At 43.6% G+C, this 17,500-nt stretch overlaps 1 protein-coding gene across 1 annotated transcript in view; it reads right to left on the bottom strand.

Annotated features, from left to right (window-relative positions):
• The window catches only part of myh14 (myosin, heavy chain 14, non-muscle), a 92,615-nt gene that overhangs the window by 21,762 nt on the left and 53,353 nt on the right, over positions 1–17,500 (bottom strand). The window contains exons 18-26 of the mRNA XM_079504485.1: positions 15,752–15,820; positions 12,588–12,793; positions 11,450–11,571; positions 10,960–11,029; positions 9,229–9,389; positions 3,283–3,391; positions 2,707–2,838; positions 1,621–1,827; positions 1,195–1,332 (exon numbers count right to left, since the gene is read on the bottom strand). Coding sequence (XP_079360611.1) covers positions 1,195–1,332; positions 1,621–1,827; positions 2,707–2,838; positions 3,283–3,391; positions 9,229–9,389; positions 10,960–11,029; positions 11,450–11,571; positions 12,588–12,793; positions 15,752–15,820 — 1,214 coding nt within the window. The remainder of the gene's footprint in view (positions 1–1,194; positions 1,333–1,620; positions 1,828–2,706; positions 2,839–3,282; positions 3,392–9,228; positions 9,390–10,959; positions 11,030–11,449; positions 11,572–12,587; positions 12,794–15,751; positions 15,821–17,500) is intronic.

Genomic DNA, 17,500 nt, shown 5'->3' with positions numbered 1-17,500 from the left:
AGGCATTTGGCAGACGCTCTTAACCCATTTAGGCCTGACCTCGAAATTTAACAAAATTCTTCTAAATCCTCCAGTTTTCTGAAATAAATATTTTCACGATTTTTCAAAAATAGCAGACCTACAAGCTCGAGCTTGTAGATCTGCTATTTTTCAATAGCTAAATTATAACATAATGTTTAAAACACCAAAAGGGGTTCCCGCCCAAAATGGGTTAATCCAGAGCGATTTACAGTAAGCAAGAACAAGAAACCTGGTAATACATCAAATACATCAAACTGCCCTTTTCCATTTATTCCACACCAGATCTCACAACACGATGTGAGCTTGTAGATCTGCTATTGTTGGCAAACATTCCGGCATTCTGGGGTTCAATTGGTAAAACCACTTTCAACCTGGTGTCAACCTTTTTTCGGCACGTCATTATAAGGAAGATGATGTGAAAGTCTACAAGCTGCGATGGGTTGTGCTACAGTACTATTTTTCCTTTTTGAGTGGTGCAGCCACTCCAAACCAGCAATGTGTGTCCCTATGTACATCTGTATGTCCCTATCTATGTATGTCCCTATGTCTGTTTAGGGCAGGGGTTCTAGCCCGTGGGAGGCGACCACTCGGGGGGTCGCCAAATTAATTTGCAACTGAATGGCTGGAAAATGGAAATTTAGAGTTTACATAGTACACATAGTGCATGCATAAACTTTCCTTAATGATTAGATCTGGTTTCAGTATTAATTTATGATATATTTTCTCTGTTATTAAGGATATTTTTGCAGTCATTTTGTATTGGTGGTGGGGAGGGGGGAGGGGCGGCGGTCGCGAGACAGCCAAAAACGTTGAGAACCCCTGCTTTAGGGTACCAACAGGTGACAAAGTGGCGCTGTTGAGCTTCACACTGTGCACAGGTGCATGATGGGAAGCTGAGTTTTTTGGGAAGCTGAGAGTGGGAGGCTGAGAGCCGATAACCAATAGTCAGATAACAAATAGTCAGACAACCAATAGTCAGACAACCAATAGTCTGACAACCAATAGTCTGACAACCAATAGTCCGACAACCAATAGTCAGACACCCCAACAGCACCACTCAGTTCAGACAGGTGACAGGTCTGATTTTCGTTAAACTGTTTTTAAAGTGGCACGATACCACGTAAGCACACGCACATGCACACGCACACACACACACACACACACACACTCTACCTTGTTGAGTCGGTCTCTCTGCTCTCCGGTGTTCAGCATCTCTGTCTCCAGACTCTTCACCTTGGTCTCCAGAGTCACCTTCTCCAGCAGGAGGCGCTGTCGGGCCCCCTCCTCCTCTTCTAGCTGCTCCTCCAGGTCCTGGAGAGGAGAGGAGAGGAGAGGAGAGGAGAGGAGAGGAGAGAAAAAGTGTAAAGAAGAGCCATATATTTATGCTATTTAAAACTCAATCAATGAACCGCTCAATGACGTATATTAGTAGTTAAGTAAGTTATTTGGGTATAATTTAACTACACGTCACAGTACATTTAAGTGAGGTTACTAGTGAGTAGTGACTGGCTCAAAGACACTTTGAAATGATTTCCACTGGTTCGAACCGGTGACGTTTTCATTGCATATAGTCATTTTGGTCGCAGTGATTGGTCGAACCTGCACGTGCTGCTGCATTCGTTTCTTCTCATTGGTCAGCTGCGTGCTCCTCTCTTCCTCCTCCTCCAATCGGCTCTCCAGCTCGCCCAGCACCTCCTCCAGCTCCTGCTTCCTACTGGCCAGCCGGGCGCGCATCTCCTCCGCCTCGGCAAACAGCTCCGCCTCCGCCTGCAGCTGGTCAGCCAGCACCGCCTTCTCCTCCTGCAGCTGCACGTATGGGGAACACACACGGAATGGACATTACTATTGATTTACCATCTATATTTGGTGTATTTTAATTATTATTATTATAATTTTATTGTATTGTTGTATAATGTATATCCTACTACCCATTCAGGACGGGAACCCTTTTTGGGGGTTCTTGTTGCTATGTACATGCAATTGTATCTATCGTCTTATTTTGATCTGTGACTATTTTGTTTGTTTTTTGCTAATGGTACGAGATACCAGGGTTGTGGCTCTTTTTCGGAGCGGGAACTTTGGGGGGTGGGAGGGGTAAGATACACTATTTTGTATGCCATTGTTTTATTGACCCATATGTGATTTGGAAAATATGACGCAATCCCCCAGGAGGAAGTTACTAATGTTGCTCTGGAGAGGGAAGTCTGTGGAGCTGTTGCCCCCAACTACGGATAAGCGGTTGAAGATGGATGGATGGACCACCAGGCTGACGGGTGCACTACTTAGTTTAGACAGTATTTGGTTTAGACTAGTCATTGGTTAGACCAGTCATTAGTCCTACAACTACAACCTATCTCAAACCCTCACCCTAAACCTAACCTCCCACGGGGCAGCACACCTAAACCTAACCTTAACCCATGTCTAACCAATGACTAGTCTAAACTAAGTATGCACCCCCCTAACTTCCCACGGGGCAGCACACCTAAACCTAAACTTAACCCATGTCTAACCAATGACTAGTCTAAACTAAGTATGCACCCCCCTAACTTCCCACGGGGCAGCACACCTAAACCTAACCTTAACCCATGTCTAACCAATGACTAGTCTAAACTAAGTATGCACCCCCGAATGGAAACCTAGAATGTCAGAACATGTACAGTAAGCAGTGTATGGACGGACACCAACCTGTGTGTGTTTCCTGTCCAGGTCCACATAGTCCTGCTCCACCAGGCCCAGCTTGTCTTTAGCGTTCTTAAGCTCCGCCTCCCTCACCTGGATCTCCTCGTCCTGCCGCGTCACCTGCAGCAGGGGCTTCACCTGGAGGTCACGGGGGCAAGGGGCAAAGGTCACCTAACTGCCAGCAGTAAATTACAAATATCTAAATTCTAAATATTTGACCAGCCGTCAGGTCACGGCGACTGCATGGTTTCACCAAGTTCAATTTCAAGCTGCATATTAAGGCTATTGCAAATAGCCTGCATCCGTTTTGAGGTCAACCACACCACTAGATGTGCTATTTTCAATACATTTTGTACACATTTTGAACTTGTGAAAAGGGACATTCTGCAATATGAGTACTTTTACTTGTAGTACTTTAAGTACATTTTGATGCAGATACTTTTGTACTTTTACTCAAGTACACTTTCAATTCCGTACTTTTACTTGTAACGAAGTAGTTCTAAATTGCAGTATTGGTACTTTTACTTAAGTACTTTTTCCACCACTGCTTATTGCTACTGTATGATTGAATGTGTCCTGTACCTTAGTGAACAGCCTCCACCATTGCCAGTTCCTGAGTTTGAGGTAGGCGGCACAGTTTCTCTGCATCACTCTGAGAGCGCTGAGCTGCTGTTGTTTCTTTAGGTACGACCTGAACGGCGACAGGAATATATGTACAGGAAAAGCAAATAAACACATGATATGTATATGGGGGAAAATGAGCATGTTACTGTATGGACGTTGTCTTCTAGACTCTATTGTGTGGTCCTTATGTAGGACCTTGCAGATGTCACTAGTGTCAATACATCACAACAGCTTCTGGATTTAGTAAATTAAGTGATTTTGTACTCATTTGCAAACATATAAATATCATGATTCATGCCAGTCTTGGGTTTTTAAAAACAAGGCAACTTAAGAGAGGTGTGCATGATTGAGCTGCAAGGCTGTTTCACAGCCCACGTTTGTTTTGGTGCTTTGAGCACCCTCTGCTGGACTAATACAGTAAAGCAAATCAAGACAGGCAGGGTGTGTTAGTTAAATGATAGTTTTGAGTGAAAAGACTGAAGTTAAATCGTATGTTTGTTAAACCAGCGCTTCAAATGGCGTTACTGAGAACCCCACATTACACCTGTTAACTAGCATGTCTGAAGTAAAATCACACAGAAGTAGCATGTGCTAGTATGTGACTAAATGGATCATTTAGCAGTTCATTTAGTCGACTAAAACGTATTTTGGCGAGCCTTGATGCCGTCGAAATGACAGATTTTACACTTGCTGAAAATAGCCGATCTACAAGCTCGTAGATCGGCTATTTTCAGCATGCAACCAAATGTAAAATGACAAAAAAATTACTGTAAAATCTCCTGTCCACTAGTCACCTTTCTAACATTTTAGTCTAGTTTTGAATCTGTTGATGAAATTGTCAGTACATTTAGTCTTTGTTTTAGTCATCATACATAGCCTTTCATTTAGTCGACGAAAACATCACTGGTATACAGTATATAGTATATACTAAGTGATCGTATACCTGCGGGCCAGGTAGCCTCTGGAGGCGTTCTGGAAGCGGATGATCAGAGGCGGACTTACCGTTGGGCTAGGGTGGGCTGCAGCCCGGGGGCCCCCGACTAGGGGGGCCCCCCAAAAAAAATGTAATTATAAAATTGTAAAATATTGAAATCAAATTCAAGTGAAATGTGTGTATAGTTATTGTATTTAGTTGTATTATGGTTAAACCATTGAGAGCTTCTGCCTGCCTGCCTGCCTGCCTGCCTCTCTTTTTAGGGGCCTGGGTACCCCAAAATGAAAACAAAATAGCCAAAAGAAAATCGGCCTCGCGGGCCCGAATTTGAGGGGGGCCCTCAAATTTGCTCCAGCCCGGGGGCCCTCATCAAGGTAAATCCGGCTCTGCCCATAAGGGTCAATTTGGTTCCAAACTATCATTTAGTTGGGGACCCCCTGGAACTCCCTCAAGGACCCCTGGGAGTCCCCGGACCTCACTTTGGGAACCACTGTATGGTGTCGGCAAATCGCTAAAAAATGGACGGCCTGCACAAATCTGCATTTCCAGGCTTGCACGGCAACAGTTTGTGCTGTGTGTGATGTCAGACCTTACCTCCTGGTCAGCCTATACATCAAGTGTGAATTGTCATTACTTTCACTTCATCTCCGAGCTTAGTATTGAGGTTTACCCTGGAGGAGTTTCCTGAGAAGTAGCCCTGAGTGAGTGACTATTGTCCAACCCCAACAGAGGAACCTAAGAACTCTCGTTCTCCTCACAGTCCATTTAATAGCTGCATTTCATGATGGAAGGAAGGACACAGAGGAGTGAGCAGATCCCTTCAGCGGCCCGTCAGCAAATAATAAACTGCTCTGTAACCAGCCAGAAACATGGAGACACAGATGAACCTACATTTAACAGTCATCAACAGTTTACCACAAATGTAGCTCTGGTGGGAGGAGTAAAGACAAATCAGCCGAGTTACACAGGAAAGAAAGCCCACATCTGTAAACAGTGTGACAAGAGTTTCAGTTGTTTAGGTGATCTGAAGAAGCACCAGCGAATCCACACTGGAGAAAGACCTTACCACTGTGAACAGTGTGACAAGAGTTTCTATGCGTCAGGTCACCTGAAGTCACACCTGCGTATCCACACTGGAGAAAAGCCATACCACTGTAAACAGTGTGACAAGAGTTTCTCTATGTCAGGTAACCTGAAGTCACACCTGCGTGTCCACACTGGAGAAAAGCCATATCACTGTAAACAGTGTGACAAGAGTTTCAGTAATTTGAAGTCACACCTGCGTATCCACACTGGAGAAATGCCATATCACTGTAAACAGTGTGACAAGAGTTTCAGTGGGTCAAGTGGTCTGAAGAAACACCAGCGAATCCACACTGGAGAAAAACCATACCACTGTAAACAGTGTGACAAGAATTTCAGTAGTTTAGGTGATCTGAAGAAGCACCAGTGAATCCACACTGGAGAAAGACCTTACCACTGTGAACAGTGTGACAAGAGTTTCTATGCGTCAGGTAACCTGAAGTCACACCTGCGTATCCACACTGGAGAAAAGCCATACCACTGTAAACAGTGTGACAAGAGTTTCAGTAAGTTAGAGAAGCTGCAGAAACACCAGCGTCGCCACACTGGAGAAAAGCCATACCACTGTAAACAGTGTGACAAGAGTTTCAGTCAGTTAGGTAATCTGAAGAGACACCAGCGTATTCACACTGGAGAAAAGCCATACCACTGTAAACAGTGTGACAAGAGTTTCTCTGTGTCAGGTAACCTGATGTTACACATGCGTATCCACACTGGAGAAAAGCCATATCACTGTGAACAGTGTGACACGAGTTTCCGTCTGTCAAATCATCTGAAGAGACACCAGCGTATTCACACTGGAGAAAAGCCATACCACTGTAAACAGTGTGACAAGAGTTTCCGTGAGTCAAGTGATCTGAAGAAACACCAGCGTATCCACACTGGAGAAAGACCTTACCACTGTGAACAGTGTGACAAGAGTTTCTATGCGTCATGTAACCTGAAGTCACACCTGCGTATCCACACTAGAGCTCTTCACGGGTCCAAACAAATGGTCCCGAAATCCGAAATTAATCTGTGACATTTTACCGATTCCGACCCGTTCCGAAAACATTTTCAAAGAGGAAACCCAACCCGAATGGATCCGTGACTATTTCATCCGATTCCGATCTGTTCCGAGATTTCTTTCAAATGGCGGCACCGAGCCTGTCCAAGATCCGATTATTTCCGACATTCCAAGAGACCCGACCCAGCCAGGCAGAGATCAATGTGGACTTTATGAAATAATATAGCGGACGTAATGACCAATTACCATTTTATGATTAAAACTAGGGCCGGGACTTTAACGCGTTAATTGAGATCAATTAACTACAGAAAAATTAACGCGTTAAAAAAATTAACGCATTTTAATCGCACTATTTTTTTCACCGCGGAACGTTGTCACTGGACAGTTTTCAGATGGACCGGCGCACCACCCAGTTCACCGAGTGAAGTGTCCGTTGTTACAGGGAGTGGAAACCACCCCCCTTTAGAATGGTATGGCCCAGCAGCATTGGGGGAACAATAACACCACCAGACAGTTCACCAGACCGGGGGAAGCCGCTGAGATCACTTTGCTTGTCCCCGTGGATTGGAAATAGGATTTAAAAGGCTATCCGATGATAGCGTGGATTACAGCACAGTTGTGTGCAATTATTCAATAAAGAATTCGCATATCACCGAAGACCGCACCTCGTCAAGCCTCCAGTATCGGCTCGATGCGAAACATGTTGCATGTTGCCTAGCCTGGAAGCTAACGTCAACAACAGTAGCTCTGGTCCATAGCGTAGTTAGGACTCAGGAGGAGTTCTATGGTACTTAATTTGATCCTTTCCCCTCAGACCCACGGAAGTGCAGGCTGTGCAGCCCCTCGTTTTTAGCACAAAAAAATATGTGAAAGCCTACTTTCCTCCTTCTAACACTATGGATCAGAGCTAACGTTATTCCAACTACCAGTAGCAATTCAAGGACCCGACCAGATGACATGGTTTCTAACTAAACGGTTATGGCCAAATAAAATGTAAAATCTGTTAATGGCTGTTACTGTATGTCCACGGAAGAAACACAGAGGTGCTTTCTTATGGTCATGTCACATATTTGCTGCACCAAGCCCCCCCAACCCTGTGGAATGCATTCCCCAAACTCTCAGAAACATGCCCCCACCATCCAAACCTTCAATATTGCTTTCCCCAGCTATTTCATCTATTTAATTCCTTAGTGTTTTTCCTCTAATAAAGTTGTTTTTGATTTATCATGTCCCCCTTGTAAAGCATTTTTGGGTACTCAGAAAAGCTCTATATAAATTATTAAATTTGAGATATTATTATAATTTATTACTACAAAAACAATGTTTTATTGCTTAAACTTATGTATTCACTATTCATTGATTCACTAGTATACCAAAATCCATTAAAAAAAATAGCTTTCTCACTGTTCTCGGGTCAAATAATGATATGCGATTAAAATGCGATTAATCGAGATTAATTAACTACAAAGCCTCTGATTAATTAGATTAAAATTTTTAATCGAGTCCCAGCTCTAATTAAAACGCAAGAGAGAGAGAGACACACACACACACACACACACACACAGAGAGACAGAGAGAGAGGTTCCCTGCAGGCTGCAGCAGAGGGTAAGAGAGACCAAATTTGAGCCAGATTCTCATTCCAGGCAATGCATCGCTGCGGAGTGCCATCACTTTCTTAGCGCGATCAAAGTTTAGACTGTTATAAGGTCTCAAAGATGAGAGTTTGCCTCATTTTGAGGAAAATAAGGACTATTAAAAAAAACAAAAAAATACATTTTTAATTACCGGATTAAATGATATTAAAGAAAGACGAAATTTCACGTTCTGTCACAGGCAGGGGGTGGAGAAATTAACGTAACTCCGTGTTCCTGGCATTAATGCGGTTAAAAAAAGTTTTTGTAATTTTATTGCACCCAAAAAGTATAGATTTTCTGTGGTCTGTGGTTTGTGCTCTGAATTGCCTGTAGACTGTGAGGATAAGAGTCCACAAATCTCATATATGACCAGGGCCGGACTTACCGTTGGGCTAGCGTGGGCTGCAGCCGCTTCCCCCCCCTTTTTTTGGGGTGGGGGGGCTGGGTACCCCAAAATTACAGCGAAATGAAAACAAAATACCCTAATTCTCATCAGCGCTGGAAGGGGGGTGCGGCAGCACCCCCTGTTGGTGGAGAGGAGAATTTTTTGACATGTCTATCAGAGCGTGCAGATTGCACAGTGAGTGAGTTGACAGATAGACACAACAAAATGACGAGACGCTAAACGTATTGTAGTTTTACTTTCACCTGCACCAAGTGGTTTCAAGAAATCTAACCCAAACAACAACACAATAAGAGTCACATACTGTTATTATGATTAACTCGGTTACTCGGATGAGGAGGAGGAGGTGGAAATAACAACACAACGACAACTAATATATAGTAAGTATAACAGGTGTGTGTGTGTTAGAGATGTTTGTCGAGTGTTTGTGTTGGAACGCTCAGTGCGGCTGCACAGTTCATATACAGCTCCTTCCAGAGAGAGATCATATATGGAGAGTGGAGACACTACACTGCTGTGTGCGCATGTGTATACGAGTCTCTCTCTCTCTCGTACATGATGCTGCGGTGCTAGGTCCTAAATAAGTCATTATTAGGCCAATTATACCCGAATAAGACCTGAAATTTCGCGCGGCCTCGCGTACCCTTCAACCCCCTCTGGTATAAATACCTTCCAGTGCCCCTGCTAATTCTTTTCCGGCCGTACGGCTTCGCCCAAAACGCACCGTGCAGCCCAGGGGGGCCCTGAAATGTTGTATAGCCCGGGGGCCCTTGGGACGGTTAATCCGGCCCTGCGGATGATGGTGTACAGTACACTATACAGTATATAATAAGTGATCGTATACCTGCGGGCCAGGTAGCCCCTGGAGGCGCTCTGGAAGCGGATGATGGTGTCGGTGATCTTCAGGTCTCTCTCCTCCTCAAGGTGGGCCAGGACTCCGGCCCGGAAGAACACCTTGCTCTGACCCACGCGGAACAGGTTCCTGTCCAGCTCCAACGCACTGATCTACAAACAAACAACATCGTTTCAAATCAACAGTACATGATCTACATGGTCGGCTGTTTTCACAATTCACCCTTTGTCAAGTCCCGCCCATGGTTGTGCCCCTCTTCGCACCCATTGGTTGCTGTTTCGTGGTTGGACAAAAATCCTTTCTCTCCATCCACTACCATTGAAATAATGTGTTTTTCAGTTGCTTCGTATTGATATTCTGTGCGTTCAATTCTTATTTTAAACTTGGTGTCAGTAAAAAAGGAAGGGTAACGGCCTACCAAAGTGTGCCTGCATTATTGGTATTGATGGTAATGGAATCTGTTATTACATGTATGTGGATGGATAACAGAATATATTTTGTTTATGGTTTATTAAATGGTGATGATTTGATCAAACCACCTATCTCCACAAGTTAGGAGGTTTGATCGACAGTTTGAGGATCCAATGGAGTTAGGAGGTTTAGTCAAAAGTGCTTTTTTATACTTTTCATTGGTTCAATATTGTACAACCCACACATAGACGTAAAGGGTGTTCGTTCAATAGCACTGATTTATGAAAAAATACATTTTAAATAAAAAAAGTGGTTTGAAGTGGTTTCTGTCTTAAAGGGACACTTCACCCTTTTTGCAAAAAAAAACATGTTAATGACGTTTAGAAGATTTAGACCACATTCCTGGGGGTCTGTGTAATATGTGGTTTTAGATTTTAGCAGTGAGCCCACTGGACTCACTTACTTCATGGACTACAATTTCCATATTGCTTTGGTGCACTGCTCCTCCTTGTGGATGGGGAGAGGGCTGTCTTACTGAGACAACATGTAGTCCAGGAAGTAAGTGAGCCCAGTGTCCATGACATCAGAGACACTGGGCTCACTGCTAAAATCTAAAAATATCTAAAACCACATATTACACACACCCCCGGAAAGTGTTCTAAATCTTCTAAACGTCATTAACATATATTTTTTTTGCAAAAAGTGTCCCTTTAAGTGATACGTATGTAAGGTCATGTGATATATGTGATGTTAAGTGGTTAAGCGAGAGACAAACCTCCTATCTGCTTACACAGTGTGAATGTGGATGCCGGTGGACGGTGTGTATGTAACAGATACACGTGTGACACTCACTCACCATGAGCTCTGATGCGTGTTTTAACAGATACACGTGTGACACTCACTCACCATGAGCTCTGATGCGTGTTTTAACAGATACACGTGTGACACTCACTCACCATGAGCTCTGATGCGTGTTTTAACAGATACACGTGTGACACTCACTCACCATGAGCTCTGATGCGTGTTTTAACAGATACACGTGTGACACTCACTCACCATGAGCTCTGATGCGTGTTTTAACAGATACACGTGTGACACTCACTCACCATGAGCTCTGATGCGTGTTTTAACAGATACACGTGTGACACTCACTCACCATGAGCTCTGATGCGTGTTTTAACAGATACACGTGTGACACTCACTCACCATGAGCTCTGATGCGGGTTTTAACAGATACACGTGTGACACTCACTCACCATGAGCTCTGATGGACGTGTGTATGTAACAGATACACATGTGACACTCACTCACCATGAGCTCTGATGCGTGTTTTCCGTCCATGAAGGTGCGAGGAATGGCGTTGGGCGTCAGGATCTCATACCTGGAAACGGAAACATTGTGGGCACATTGTGTTTGTGAGAGAGAGAGATATATATTTTATATATTTTTTGATATATATTTTTTTGCAAAAAGGGCTTAGTGTCCCTTTAATCCAGAGCGACTTACATTAGGCAAGAACAAAAGTATGGGAATACATCACATATATAAAATGCATTTATCAAGAAACATGCGTAAGCTAAGAACGTAACTAGAACATATCTATATAATGACACTATACATATTAACTATACATATATACTATACTATGCTATACATATGTACTATGATGTGCTATGACTACATACAATGCAATTATTGTGCTGTCTACATGACATGCTATAAGTCTGTTTCAAATACGTGCACGCACACGCACACACACACACACACACACGCACACACACACACGCACACACACACACACCTCTGTCTGAACTCCTGGAAGGGGATGCGGTTAGGGAAGCCCTGCCGGCAGATGCGGATTCCCTCCAGGACACCGTTACACCTCAACTGGTCCAGGACCAGGTGAGGACTCAGCTTACCAGCCTGGAGAGAGAGAGAGAGAGAGAGAGAGAGAGAGAGAGAGAGAAATAGTTAGTTCGTTGTTATGCTTGCTTAAATAACACAACTGCAACTTTTATTCTCCCCCAGATTTGAACTGGAAACACATACTCACTGTCTAAAGTGCATTTCTTTGTAACGTTTTTGTAACTTAGATAGCATTTTAAAATAGCACTCTATAGCGTATACTCATAGTGTCATTATATAGATATAGATATTCGACTGTTCTTAGCTTACACGTATGATTCATGATGACTATTTTTATGTATTTGATGTATTACTTACCACGTTTTTTTTTACTGTAGATCGCTCTGGATTAAGAGCGTCTGCTAAATGCCTAAATTGTAAATTTCCACTTCAAATCTGCTGCCGAACCAATCAGAACAAAGCAAGGTGAAAAGGAACCGGAACACGGGTACTGTACAGTATTACAGTTCAGAGTGTTTCCTCTGAAAATGCATCGGTTCAGTACTTCAGAACCCCTAAACGTTGGCTTGGAACTGGAACCGGAAAAAAAAATGGCCACCGGTTCTGTGAAAGCGCCAAGGTTCCAATCAGTGTTGTTTTTGGCAGCACATTTTGATTTTAGTTTTAGTCGTAGTCTCTTGAATAGTATATATTTTGGCGGGCCTTGATGCCGTCGTAATGATGCCGTCTTCACTTGCTGAAAATAGCCGATCTACAAGCTCACAACGCGTCGCAGCATGCTATTTTCAGCATGCAACCAAGTGTAAAATGACTTATACTGTCCACTAGTCCCTTCTTAACATTTTAGTCTAGTTTGTATTTGTTGACAAAATTGTCAGTATATTTAGTCTTAGTTTTTGTCACCATAGCCTAGTTTTCATTTAGTTTCCATTTAGTTTTCCTCAGTGAAAAAAGGTAGTCGACGAACATTTCTCGTCTTAGTCGACGAAATCAACACTGGTTCCAAAGAATCTAGAACGGAACCAGTTCTAGAACCAACGTTCTTTTTTTGGTCCTCGTTCAAAGTGTCTCACCCTCTTCTCGTGGTTGGGGATGATGCAGCGCAGGAAGTTGGGGTTGGTGTTCCTCAGCGTGGCCATCAGCTTGGTGAGGGACTCCTTGTGGAGCTGGCCCACCGTGCGGAACATGCCCTTCTTGGTCTTCAGACCGGCCGCTCCGAACGGCAGCGGGGCGCTGTTGTCCCCCGACGACACCTGGTCCAGGCCCACGATCCTCTCCACTGAACACACACACACACACACACACACACACACACGCACACACGCACGTCAAACACACATACACACGCGCACAGTCATGTACGTAGTACACATGTAATGTGCGCATATGTGCACATTACATAGGCATGTGGACACATTCATACGTATGCACACACACACACACACACACACACACACACACACACACACACACAGACAGACAGACAGACAGACAGACAGACAGACAGACAGACAGACAGACAGACAGACAGACAGACAGACAGACAGACAGACAGACAGACAGACAGACAGACAGACAGACAGACAGACAGACAGACAGACAGACAGACAGACAGACAGACAGACAGACAGACAGACAGACAGACAGACAGACAGACAGACAGACAGACAGACAGACAGACAGACAGACACACACACACACACACACACACACACACACACACACACACACAGGGGTACATTTCTCAGTTACATTACATCAATAGTGATGAATCAATGATGTGTTTTAGCAAGTGCAACAGACAGACACATACGACGCCATGTTTGTTCCACGCCGTCGTTTCACATCACGTCGTGTCGTCGTGTGGCAACAGACACTGTCTGTCTGTCGCCACGGGACTATTGGAGACAGTTATGGACCTCCGCCTGCCAAACTCCTCTGCATGGTCTCTCTGTGTGAGTGCGTGTACTGTACGCGCGCGCGTGTGTGTGTGTGTGTGTGTGTGTGTGTGTGTGTGTGTGTGTGTGTGTGTGTGTGTGTGTGTGTGTGCGTGCCTGCGCGTGCGTCTGTGTGTGCATACTGCATAGCAGTGGTGGAAAAGGTACTCAATTGTTTTACTTAAGTAAAAGTACCAATACTGCAATTTAGAACTACTTCGTTACAAGTAAAAGTACGGAATTGAAAATGTACTTGAGTAAAAGTACAAAAGTATCGGCATCAGTACACATGTTGCCGAAATGTATAGGGTTGAAATGGTTAATGTATGTTTTCTAATCAAAATTAAAATCGCCAAAGCAACTAGTAACTAAAGTTTTCAAATAATTGTAGTGGAGTAAAAGTACAAATTTTGGTCTGAGATGTAGTGGAGTAGAAGTAAAAGTATAAATACTCAAGTAAAGTATGAATACCTCAAAATTACCTCAAAAAGTACTTAAGTAAAAGTACTTAGTTACTTTCCACCACTGCTGCATAGCGATGATGCTGAAGTGATAGAAGGAGGAATCCGGACGCCATTCAGAATCACACGACACACACTGTATAGGTTCCCAATGTGGGTCCCCACTCCCAGTGTCAATGAGTGAGAGTTATAGGCACCAAATGGACCTTTTCCAGGTCTGTAAGGCCTCACTCAGACCTTTACTGCATTGCTGTATGCTTGTTGGATGAATGTTGTGTAGTGTCATGGCCGCCCCAATGCATTTCCAATGGGAGTCACATGGTTTGACACAACATTTGTGTTGTATGAAGGGGAGGGGCGCAGTCGAAACACAGCCGAAAGCCATACAACAGCTTGTAGTCCAAAATGTGGACTACAAACCATGTGACTTCCATTGGAAATGCATTGGGGCGGCCATGACACTACACAACATTCATCCAACAAGCATACAGCAATGCAGTAAAGGTCTGAGTGAGGCCTAAGGCTGAGCTCACACCTTTAATGCACTGCATTGCTGTTGTGAGTGTCATGGCCGCCCCCAATGCATTTCCAATGGAGGTCACATGGTCTGTTGTATGGCTTTCAGCTGTGTTTCGACTGCGCCCCTCCCCCTCACACAACACAATGTTGTGTCAAACCATGTGACCTCCATTGGAAATGCATTGGGCGGCCATGACACAACACAACAACAGCAATGCAGTGCATTAAAGGTGTGAGCTCAGCCTAACTCTGCAAGTGTGCAAATAGGACCAAATGGACTCTTATGGGTCTCTATGTGTGCAGTGTGATCCTCCTGAATACAATGTGTATATGATGTAGCGACTACACTGTAGAGACTACTATCTCTCCCACATTCTTCCAATGCTACAGAGAGAGTCTGTAATTGCAGGAAGCCGTCACCTGCTCTTCAGAACGGAAGGGGTATAGCCGACCATGAAAATGAATGCACTTTAAAATATCTTACCTTATTTATTTGCTTATTTTGGTGGGACAATGCATACAAAAAGTACAATAGTCTTTAAAATATATTTTTTAATTTCCATTTCTGCTAAGCAATAATGTGGCTAAGCAATAATGCTAATAATAATAATAATGCCAAGGTTCGACTAATGTGGTTTACAGTAGGAGTTACATACATTTTGCGTGGCTGCACAGGCAAAACAGAAGTGGGGGATTCACATGACATGTGCATCATTTATTTTCCAACTCATTTTCATAGCTTCCCAAGTACAGACTCAGGCAGAAGCGTTTTAAAGAATTGTGGGAGCCAACATGACCGCCTTGACTTGAGAGACTGCTTATGATGATATCTTGATATAATGTATGTGTACGTATGCTAAGCTCAATTCTGAAGCAGTGTTTCCCCAAACAAAGGATGGTTTCATGGCGAGTAAAATATCCGTGTTCTTTAGATTAGAACGTCCGAGGTGACATTTCTCTGATCTTGAAGTAATTGAGCTACTGTACGTCACACACAAACACAGAACTGCACTACAAACAATACAGAGCAAAGAGCAAACAAACCAGCTACTATAGCTATATGAATGATACAAACGCTAACTAATAAACAAACACAAAACAAAAGAAACAACGACACGCCATTCCAAAACGGGGGCACACAAAGAATGAAGGAGGAATGGGGGGGAAGCAGGAAGGGGCATCTAATTTATACTTCATTGCCGCTTGAATATAACAACTGAACTGATTTTGAACTTTTTTTTTAATTTTTTACGTCAAGTGACGTGGTTGTGCGGCCGAAGTTTAAATTAGGCTTAGTAAGGAGGAGAGAGAGAAACCTACTGTCGGAGCCATTAGCTTGTAGCGTGGCATAGGAGTCAAAGAAGTAGACACGAGGAAGAGTCTGAATGTCTGAGACCACAGGAGGAAGGAGGAACACACACAGAGTGCAACAGAGAGAGAGAGAGAGAGAGAGAGAGAGAGAGAGAGAGAGAGAGAGAGAGAGAGAGAGAGAGAGAAAGCAGGAATGATTAGAGAGCAAAGTTAAAGAAGAAAGAGAAGAGGAATGGTCGAGAGAAGAGAAGAGAAGAGAAGAGAAGGGAAGGGAAGGGAAGGGAAGGGAAGGGAAGGGAAGGGAAGGGAAGGGAAGGGAAGGGAAGGGAAGGGAAGGGAAGGGAAGAGAAGAGAAGAGAAGAGAAGAGAAGAGAAGAGAAGAGAAGAGAAGAGAAGAGAAGAGAAGAGAAGAGAAGAGAAGAGAAGAGAAGAGAAGAGAAGAGAAGAGAAGAGAAGAGAAGAGAAGAGAAGAGAAGAGAAGAGAAGAGAAGAGAAGAGAGGAGAAGAGTTTACATGGGCAAAAAGGATGTGAGAAGAGAACGTAGTAGAAAAAGAGAGAGGTGAGTGCAAGCAGAGGAGAGAACGAGAAGGGAGAGAAACGATGAGCAGGCAGCGAGAGGAAGCAGTAAGTCGGCAGAGAAAGAGGGGAGAGATAAATAATGTGTTAATACCACTTCAACCGGGAGACAAAGGATTGAAATAATAACCAGAGATGAGATAAATTACAACAAAAAATAAAATATTATTCTGTCTGTGAAAATAATATATTCTATAGGATTTGTGACATTTATTTTCCTGTTGCTTCTGCTTTGCTGCTTCCCTGAACCACGCATTTCATATAAACAAATAGCATTTTTCTCATCTCATCTCATATCTCTTACCCTCTCTCCAGAGCTCAGAGTATCATATCTCTTAAACCTCTCTCCAGAGCTCATCAGAGTATCATATCTCTTACCCTCTCTCCAGAGCTCAGAGTATCATATCTCTTACCCTCTCTCCAGAGCTCAGAGTATCATATCTCTTACCATCTCTCCAGAGCACAGAGTATCATATCTCTTACCCTCTCTCCAGAGCTCATCAGAGTATCATATCCCTTACCATATCTCCAGAGCTCAGAGTATCATATCTCTTACCCTCTCTCCAGAGCACAGAGTATCATATCTCTTACCATATCTCCAGAGCTCAGAGTATCATATCTCTTACCCTCTCTCCAGAGCTCAGAGTATCATATCTCTTACCCTCTCTCCAGAGCACAGAGTATCATATCTCTTACCCTCTCTCCAGAGCTCAGAGTATCATATCTCTTACCATATCTCCAGAGCTCAGAGTATCATATCTCTTATCCTCTCTCCAGAGCTCAGAGTATCATATCTCTTACCCTCTCTCCAGAGCACAGAGTATCATATCTCTTACCCTCTCTCCAGAGCTCAGAGTATCATATCTCTTACCCTCTCTCCAGAGCTCAGAGTATCATATCTCTTACCCTCTCTCCAGAGCTCAGAGTATCATATCTCTTACCATATCTCCAGAGCTCAGAGTATCATATCTCTTACCCTCTCTCCAGAGCACAGAGTATCATATCTCTTACCCTCTCTCCAGAGCTCAGAGTATCATATCTCTTACCCTCTCTCCAGAGCACAGAGTATCATATCTCTTACCCTCTCTCCAGAGCTCAGAGTATCATATCTCTTACCCTCTCTCCAGAGCACAGAGTATCATATCTCTTACCCTCTCTCCAGAGCTCAGAGTATCATATCT

This window comes from Electrona antarctica (genome assembly GCF_951216825.1).
Source record: "Electrona antarctica genome assembly, chromosome: 6".
In the NCBI taxonomy this organism is placed as follows: Eukaryota; Metazoa; Chordata; class Actinopteri; order Myctophiformes; family Myctophidae; genus Electrona; species Electrona antarctica.
This window is presented reverse-complemented; position numbering and strand designations above follow the sequence as displayed.